This window comes from Apiospora phragmitis, assembly GCF_038363925.1.
Source record: "Apiospora phragmitis strain CBS 135458 chromosome Unknown utg000005l:1.0-4161743.0:1.0-4166827.0, whole genome shotgun sequence".
Classification (NCBI taxonomy): Eukaryota; Fungi; Ascomycota; class Sordariomycetes; order Amphisphaeriales; family Apiosporaceae; genus Apiospora; species Apiospora phragmitis.
This window is the reverse complement of record NW_027117403.1, coordinates 3,804,400-3,813,213: the sequence shown is the minus strand read 5'-3', so window position 1 is coordinate 3,813,213 and position 8,814 is coordinate 3,804,400. Positions and strand designations below refer to the sequence as shown.

Here is an 8,814-nt window from a genome sequence, read left to right as displayed (position 1 = left end):
AATAAAGCTCGAAAATTATTAAATAATAATTCTTATAGCTATTAAAAACTAATAAATAATAAATAGTTTTTATATAAGATTTTATATATTTATTAAAATATTGAATTTAGTCCTCGCTTTTTTTATTCGTAATTTAATTATTTTTAATAATTACGATTACTTAATTCTTTAATAATAAGCTATTTTTATATTAAAAAAGAGGTATATTTTCCCGAGAAATATAATATACGAAGGGATAGCGTAATTATATAATTCGACGCCTTAAATAATTATAACTTATTCCCGGTTTTTTTATTAAAATACCTTAGGTTTCTCGTTTTAATTAGAGGTTATAACGATTATTTCAGACGAGATTTAACTTATAAAAAAGCTGGTCTCGTTAAAGTTATAAATATTCTCTTTTTAAATCTTATGTTATAAATTATATTCCGTATAAAAACAAATTATACGTAATATATATCGGGATTTTTATAAAAAACTTTTTAATAATCGATTTTTTAATTAAAACGCGTTCGGAGGTCTAGTTATTATTATATAAAGTTCGAAACTTAGTTAACGCCGACGCGTTCTACGGTACACTAATGAAATAATCGATTCGCTATATCTTTTATACCGCTAAACTGAGGAGGAAACGATCGCGAATTTAAGTTAATTATATATCTTATAATCGCCCTTTTTTTAAATCCGTTAACTTTTAAGATTCCGTAGAGATTTCGCGTTTTATAAAAAAACTAAGCCGTCGGTTATAAAGGGTTATATAAGGGACTTTATATATTAGAACTATACGTTAAAAACTTAATTTTAAGTTATTTTAAAACGTTTAAAAAGCTAGAAACATTTACTTCTCTTTTTAAATACCGACCATCTTAATTTAAATATTTTAATTTACTTTATTTAAAATATAATAATAATTTCTTTTTTTAATAAACTTAAGAAAGAAAATTTATTATATTATTTCATTACTCTTACCTTTAGTTTATTCGTATTTTTAAGTATAAATTTAATTATTACTCGTTATTACCTTCTAGGGGAAGCTGCTCTAGCTGTTCCTTTGTCCAAAACCTAGAGTGATCGTACCCGTAGGCCATGCCGTTGCTTTCTTCCTCGAGATCTAGGTACCCGGGCGCGAACCTCTCGATAAGGTCCAGCCACATGTCAGGCGATCCTCCCACATAGCGTCCAAACTCGTCCAAGAAGTCGAGGATCCCCTTCTCCATATTCGTCCTGTTCCGGCCACGTTCAGCGCTTTGCTCGGGTATTATCATCGAGGCGGACCCATGCACAACAACTTACTTCTTCACTCCGAGCCTAGAGATGAATTGGGTATCCTCCAGGAGCGCCTTGGCGTTCTGCGCGTAGGGCCCCCCCATTTGTCCGTCAACGTGAACGGCCAGACGCGGCGACGGAGGCTCACGGCGCCGTTGTTCTCGAGCGCACAGAGGAGCGCGGGGCCGGCGTCGAGGGCCTCGCGGTCGACGAACAGGATGCCCGGGCGGTCCCAGACGAAGTGGATAGTTCCCTCTCGCTGCCTAGCACTCTAGCAAGGCGGGCGGGTCAGTGAGATGGGGTCCTACTTTACAAGGTAAGTTGCGAGCACCCATGGCGCCGGCGATAAACTCCAGTCGTTCATTCTACGACTGTGACGCTAATTGGGTGATGCTCTTACCGGGCATGACCAATGTGCTGCATAGCAGAGAGCGAAGAGTGGCGTACAGAAACACTTGACGAGACTGAAAATGCATTTGCTACTATCATAACATCAACACCTTTAATTTCCCAAGTCATGCTTATAAGTCACACAAACGCTAATTGCCGGGATGCGGCGGTGATGATACGCTACTCCCTGGGCCATACAATATGCATGTCGGGACCGTGGGAGATCATCTCAACGGCACCGTCCACCACAGGAAATGCAAGGCCTAAGAACAACGAGTAGCTAGTCAGTTGCTGTGTTTCTCTTTTCGACACGGGATGGAGGATCATTATCTCGCGGCTAATTCAACAGATCTAGGAAGGGGAGAGACAGAAAGGGTTTATCAAGTTGCGGATGCACGACGGAATGTTGGTCGAACAACGAGAAGGAGCGCGCCGCGGCCCAGCGGTCGAGGGCGTCCCAGTCGGCGCAGGTGTGGTCGATGCTGAAGTTGGGCCACGGGGCGCGCCAGTCCGGCGATTTCCAGTCAAAGGTGACGATGGACGTGTCGGCGTGGCACATGAGTGCTTGACGGATGTCGTCAATGCAATGGTCTTGCCGGGGAGCGGATGTTAGCGTGTCGTAAGCTGGGGATGTGGTCCCTCACGTACCCATGAGGGGCAAGAACCAAAATAAGACGAGAAAGGGGGGTTGGATATTAGCTATATGGCAGTACTGACCAACGTGTTCGTCCCGATCAGCGGTGTCGGTATCGTAGTATTCGGGGTGAAGAACTTGACAGATGTATTTCTGTTCCATGTTTAGTTTCCGTTATTGCCGTATATACGCCTCTGTGCACTAGGTTAAGTGGGTATTATATTGTTTCATGAGACTCACTAAGCAGTGCAGATGATGAAACGCACTCAGCTGCCCGTAGTAACCGGACTTGTCGTAAAGCTCCAGCGCAGTCCTGTTCATCATATGAAGCTCCTCCTTGCTGAGACGGACGTTGTTGTGGGTGATGAGGTCTGCCCACGCCTGGTCAAGTTCCGGCCGCGGGTCCCCACGGTACGGGCTGGCTTGATGCAGCGCGCCGTTGTAGGAGACCTTGCGGTATCGGAGGGCGCCGTTGGCCGGAGCTAAGTCATGCTGTCAATAAAGACGTGGTGCCAAATGTGTGCTTTAACCGCTCATTACGGGCGAGCCGACTCACAGTATGCTACAGAGTGAAACATCTTGTCTGCGGTTCGGTAATCGAAGGCCACAAGATACGCGACGCTGTAGGACATGAAAAGGAGGGCATGGAAGATCCAGGGCCAGAGCAGTCTCCTTTGGGTGGTTTTTCGTGTTCCTGCAATTAACTCCTCTGCTTTCTCAGAGTCTGGCATCAACGGCTCGTCGGACGACCAGCTGTCGTCCTGTGAGCTGCGATATGCTGGGTCCATGTCGTGTTTTCTTGCCATCTTGTAGGCTTGTTGTTGAAAATTGATCCGCGTCAGGTGCAGTCTGAAATGTGAAGGGTTGGGAGATAGCGTTGAAGAGAACAGGCATAGGGATAGAGCAGAGGGTTCAGAAGGGAGAAAGAAGGCAGAGACATACGGACAGATGGTCCAGCAGATACAGTCGATGGGGATAGAAGGAAACTCGCCATCCACGAAGGAGGCGGGGTAATGCACAGGAAATCGCAGAATGACGTTCATGATGATATTGGCGGTATGCAGTCCGTCCATAAGAGATACATTAGTCGGAAGTGAATCCTATACAACACGCCCCTGCGGAATCAGGTGTGTCTTTAATGATGTGCGCTCCACCGTTATCGTGAGTACTTACCCATGCAACCGCCTATATGCTGCGCTCCTAGAATCTTGGTGTTTCACCAACCGGATGGGCTGTCATAAGCCGCCCCGTCTTCCTCTAATATGATGTTGGTCGATCAAGAGAGACTGATCCTTCGCGTGCTTGTAGTGATCAAGTCCTGTTATCAGCAGGGTACAGTGACGCATCCGAGATTGGAAGAAATGTTACAATCGGCAATGAACCTCGGATGTTGTAACAGTGCTTCTAGCTAGTGACGTTATCTGTGTCATTCCCCTTCGCTTGGAGAGAGACCGAGGTATTAGTGAACTTCCACGGCGAACGAGGAGTGCTGATGAATATCCTCGTCGCTTCTTTTACATAGCAAATTCTTCCTTCTCCAAATGAAGTGCTTCAAGGTGAGATTTCTCAGTAAAGTGCCATTCCTACGGTCCAAGATGCCCGAGTCGTCTTACCTCCAGGTTCCTGGGGATGATATCAACACCATCGACTATACAAAGCACACCATCCAAGAGCCTCCTTGGCTACCTTTGATCAGTTTCGCTGCTGGATGCCTTGTTACATATCTCATTGCGACTTATGCGAGTGTATCAGGGGCTGCTCACGCCTCTGGCAACCTGGAAGAGCCGTTTCCCCAATTTGCTCCTGAGAGTAAGTTCCACTATTGAACTACAATGTCATTCCAAGTTTTCTCTATGAAAGTTTTCTCTATGAAAGAGCATTGCTAATCTGCCCGGATTAGTACCAACCACGAACATAGTCTTCCAAGCCAAGCCGGCGTTGATGGAAGCCCCCAGCGAGGAAAACCAGCGATTTTGGGACGCCCTCGTGCCCATAGGCCGTGGTTTCGTCAACGTATCGAGCCCAGAGGTATACAGGCTGCTGAGAGGGATTCCCACCGAGTCTGGCGTCGACCGGTATTCGGTAGCGATGTACCATCAGTTGCACTGTCTTGTGAGAGCCCACCCCCCTCCACCGCATCCGGCAAGCCATGTGTTTGCCGTTGCCACCGCTCCTCTGCAAGCGAAAAGACTGACCAAGTAAAATACTGTGCCACCTTGATTAGGGCCTAGTTCGTGCCCACTTCTGGAAGCTGATCGCCGACATGTCGGAGCCAAGCTGGACTGATGCCGTCAGGGAGGAGGCGGTACAACACATGCTGCGAGATCGCCACCCCCAGCACTGCTTCGCATACTTGGTCCAGAGCATTCTGTGCTCCGCCGATCTGACCATCGAGTGGGCGAGGCACCGCGAGGGGGTCAGCGGGGACGAGGTGGACGGCTGGGGGGTTCCGCACCAGTGCAAGGACCCAGAGGCGATCCGGTCTTGGATGGAGGAGAACCACGGGCCAGTGGTTCAGGGGCATAATTACTCATCTAGACGACTGAGATAGACCCCCCATCCAAGAGTGTGATGAAAAGCTTGGTCCCTCGGGACGATGGGACGTACCTCACATGTGTCAGTAACAATACGCTCCGAGATAGACCGTGACTGGGGGAGAAGGGAGACCAGACAACGAATCATCATAGGCGGCTGCAGAGCCGGGCAATCTAACGGTTTCTCAAGTATGCATGTCTTGGCCGAGTGCCTGAGTACCCCAGTCTATCCAATCAGATGAAACAGAGATGCAAGACCAGTGCATCTTCAACGTTCCCAAAGTGCTCACTTTGATATGCGTATGACTGTCGAGATACTCAATGGATTTGAACGTGCATGGATGGTGGCGCACCTGAGACGTGTTGCCGCATAAGCGTCGGTCTTTACTGCAGCCTCCTACGCAATATATGCCGCTCGATAAGGGGAAAACCGCATTCTGCGCCGTATAACACAGTGTGGCATGACGTTTGTTGTTGCTAGAGGGCTGAAGGATTGCGAAGGATTGAGAGCCTCGACCATAACAGACTAGATCGGCGCCTTGAAGATATGCCAGCATTTACATACCTGCCAATTCGGGTAGGGACAGCGGTTTTCTCCTGCATGATTGCTTGATGGCATCAAGCCTTTTTGGTGACTCCAAGTGTATCTACTGCGCCGCAGCCATACGCATGGGGATCCCATTGGACGGGATGTAAGTGGGCGCGAGATTCATCGAGGCGTGGGTGGATCTTAGTAGACCAAAGTATTGACTGTGCCCCTTTTTCGCCTGAGGATATCGGATATCTGCCAACCGGATAGGCCGCGCAAACAGGGTATACAGACTGAGGGGTGACCATGTCGACGCGTCTGGGATCTGTGAGACAAACGAGTCAACCTCACTTTCTGATAACGCTCTTTGTATCTCGGTTACACCTGTCACCAGCATGCCAGAGGGGTAAAGGGGTAGTAAAGGGGTAGGGGTGACCATAGTAGTCGCGATGCCTCTCCAGCTCCTACACGACTCCGGACTGCATATGCACGTTCGTTGTCCCGTGATACGATATGGTATCAGCCATGCTGCTCGCGAATGTAGATCCTTCGTTGGCGACACCGCCGGCCTCCCTGTGGTACACGATGTGGAAGATAACCTTGGACCCAGGAGGGGGTAGGTAGGTCCAAAGCGAATCATCATGATGCTCGGAAACATCAAAGGTTCTGGGAGAAGGGGCAGAGGCGGCTCCTTCGAGTGCCTGGTGTGTGTATGTATAAAAGGGAGGCGATAGTTCCGTCACTACACCGTTTCTTCGGCACATCTAGCAAAGACACGATTCAATCCATATCTCTTACTACTACCTTGAACCCATTTATACTAGACATCAAACCCAGCCACCCAGACAAAACCTCACATTCCACCAAAATGCTCGGCCGCAATGTTGTCGTACTCCTTCACTTTCTAGCCAGCGCGCTTGCGATGCCGTTGATGGCAAATGGCGCTATCCACGGTTAGTAGTTCCAGCAAATCCCCCCATTGCCGCGATAGTACTGCACCGAAAGTTCAAGCTGAACAACCATCAACAGATGCGGCTGCGCCTCTTGTTGTCCGCACCGGGCTGGACCAGGACCAGGTTTCTGCGAGAGAGGCTACGCCAAACGTGCTGTTTTGGAACAGGATCAGGATGCCGCCGAGAGAGGCTACGCTAAGCGTGCTGTCTCCGAACAGGACCAGGACGCTGCCGAGAGAGGTTACGCCAAGCGCACCGGCTTGGAGCAGGATCAGGACGCCGCCGAGCGGGGATATGCTAAGTATTGAGTATTAACTCTCTCTGTATGAGTGGGACCTGTGCATGGTAGCGGGAAGATTCATCAGTTGATCAACACTGCAACGCAGGCAACAGTGGCAGTGCAGGGAAAGTGGCAGGTTGACGGCAGAAGAGCACATTGGGGCAAGTTATGGTTGACTGCGGTCGTACTTTCTCCTTCCCTTCCCGAGAGCCAAGAAGATCTCACTCGGTTTATATGGTAGCTCTTTTGGCAGCGTACAGATAGATGCCCACACACTCTTTTAGCTTTTGTTAAACACGAGAGAATGCAAGTGATATTATGCGTGGGATTTTGAAGTTTTCGGGGCCATTAATAATTCTCTAAATAAACACAGCGCTGGTTATGACCTCTACATTGTACTCCAAAATAGATAATCAGCTATTCCACGACCAGGATACAAACAGGGTGGTATTTTCATAACCCAAATATCTATATTATATCAAACTAATGCTGGCACGTGTTACTGGACTCAAGAAAGGGATGTGTACAGCGAGTTCATCGAGAGTGCTCGTATCCAACAGCAAGGAACCGAGACTGAACGGGCTAGGGTATTCCTTCAACTACTTCAGACAGAAACAAACCCTACATGCATCATGGTTGACGCACTCGACGAAGCCAGTGATACATCAAGGCTATACCTTCGCAACAAGAAATCACAGCTAAAGGCAGTGGGAGAGGATTTCTTCCTGCATGATAAGGTACGATGTCAAGTTTGGAGCATACATTGAGCCTTACTTCCCCGACGCCAGATATTCTAAAGACTACGGAGGACGAGGGCTCTTGGCTGGTAATCATCCAGTCTCAACAAACTTCCTGAACCCGATCGGCTGGAGACATTTGAAGTTCGCCTGCTCATAAACGGACCCAAACGCCATCTAGTATATTGCACGCACTTACCAGCTATCATTCTTCCTCAGAGCCTCGGGAAAGCTAGACGAGGCAGCCAAGCTTGCCCATTAGTTCCATGCAGCCCTTCTGGGCATCAAAAATGTTGACCCTGATTAGAGTCGGCTTCTGAATTGGCGTATCACTTCAAGCTGGGTTTCGACAGGTGGGTTTCTCTAGTGGCCCGAGAAGACATGCACACCTTGAAGGCGGAACAGCGCCTATGGAGCATGTAATATAACATGCATGCAATGGCGCCTGGGAGGCTGCTGAGGAGGTTCTGCAAAGTGTGCTTGCAAAGGTGAGAAGTGTCCTTGGTGAGACACACACCTAAACACTCTTCATTCGGAGCATGACCTTGTTCTAATGTATGAGTACCGGGGTAAATATGTGAAGGCTGAATCTTCATTTAACCACTGTCGAGATGCTCTAGCCCAAATGTTATGGGATAAGAACCCGCGGACGCTGACAACAAAGGCCTAATCTGGCTCTGGCGTACGAGGTTCAAGGTCGATATCAACCCGCCAAGATTCTAAGCGAGAGGGTCCTCCATATTTTCAATCGGGTACTATGCGAGTTACATGGCGGCGGGCGACGACGAAACTGTGTCGGAGTGTGTCGACTGAGCCCTCGAGATCAGACTGAAAATGCCGAAGACACGACACGACACGAGTCACGTCACACACACACCAGCATCGTCCTCACCAGGAACTTCGAAGCTGCCCTGGCCCTCCACAAGGGCCTATCGAAGGTTGCTCTCCAGCAGTGCGACGACGTCATATCAGCACAGAAAGAAGCTCCCACAGTAAGGGTCGATGACAACGTTCGCAGGCAGCATTATTCTCTACTCACTATTCACCATAACAGGCTCATTGTTTACTGTGGACTGTGATCATATTGGGAGGCGAGAAAGCTGTCCCGACGAGTGTATGAAGCGCGAAGGGGCCACGGTTGATGGTTAATATGGTATAGAGTGTTTGAACAGGGGGATTTTGTTGCAAAACGAGTGCTATACTGTCGAATAAAGGAAATACTCAAATCCATCATGGCACTGTTTGGAGAGGAAGGGCTTTCACATTACCCAAGCCAGCTTAACCGAGGACCTGTGGCAAAAGCTGCATGGAAGGGAGGGATATGTACAATATTGGACGACAGATGGGAACAGTAATCCATCGTTAGTGTATCTCTTTTCCCCAAGCCCTGTTCAGCCTCGGGAAAGTGGCCCCTACCTACGAGAGAGAGACGCTATGATCGATAAGATCTCAATTGAGTTATCTGATCCGAAGCTCGTGCCCGCCAAGGCC

General features: G+C 48.5%; 5 protein-coding genes across 5 annotated transcripts; 2 read left to right on the top strand and 3 right to left on the bottom strand.

Moving 5' to 3' along the window:
* Nucleotides 1-1,007: 1,007 nt before the first annotated feature.
* On the bottom strand, nucleotides 1,008-1,217 carry PG994_005182 (uncharacterized protein; the record flags this gene model as incomplete). Its single annotated transcript, XM_066856591.1, has 1 exon — nucleotides 1,008-1,217. One exon carries the CDS (start codon nucleotides 1,215-1,217, stop codon nucleotides 1,008-1,010), a length of 210 nt encoding a protein of 69 aa, XP_066718758.1.
* An 80-nt stretch (nucleotides 1,218-1,297) lies between these two features.
* Nucleotides 1,298-1,689, bottom strand: PG994_005181 (uncharacterized protein; the record flags this gene model as incomplete). Its single annotated transcript, XM_066856590.1, has 2 exons — nucleotides 1,298-1,529; nucleotides 1,667-1,689. The coding sequence occupies 2 exons, from the start codon at nucleotides 1,687-1,689 to the stop codon at nucleotides 1,298-1,300; spliced, it is 255 nt and encodes an 84-aa protein (XP_066718757.1).
* A 304-nt stretch (nucleotides 1,690-1,993) lies between these two features.
* PG994_005180 (uncharacterized protein) lies at nucleotides 1,994-3,333 on the bottom strand (the record flags this gene model as incomplete). The annotated part of the gene is made up of 5 exons (XM_066856589.1): nucleotides 1,994-2,280; nucleotides 2,374-2,443; nucleotides 2,531-2,772; nucleotides 2,847-3,139; nucleotides 3,233-3,333. The coding sequence occupies 5 exons, from the start codon at nucleotides 3,331-3,333 to the stop codon at nucleotides 1,994-1,996; spliced, it is 993 nt and encodes a 330-aa protein (XP_066718756.1).
* A 552-nt stretch (nucleotides 3,334-3,885) lies between these two features.
* Nucleotides 3,886-4,841, top strand: PG994_005179 (uncharacterized protein; the record flags this gene model as incomplete). The annotated part of the gene is made up of 3 exons (XM_066856588.1): nucleotides 3,886-4,099; nucleotides 4,209-4,402; nucleotides 4,515-4,841. 3 exons carry the CDS (start codon nucleotides 3,886-3,888, stop codon nucleotides 4,839-4,841), a joined length of 735 nt encoding a protein of 244 aa, XP_066718755.1.
* Nucleotides 4,842-6,221: 1,380 nt separating this feature from the next.
* On the top strand, nucleotides 6,222-6,614 carry PG994_005178 (uncharacterized protein; the record flags this gene model as incomplete). The annotated part of the gene is made up of 2 exons (XM_066856587.1): nucleotides 6,222-6,306; nucleotides 6,430-6,614. 2 exons carry the CDS (start codon nucleotides 6,222-6,224, stop codon nucleotides 6,612-6,614), a joined length of 270 nt encoding a protein of 89 aa, XP_066718754.1.
* Nucleotides 6,615-8,814: the final 2,200 nt, after the last annotated feature.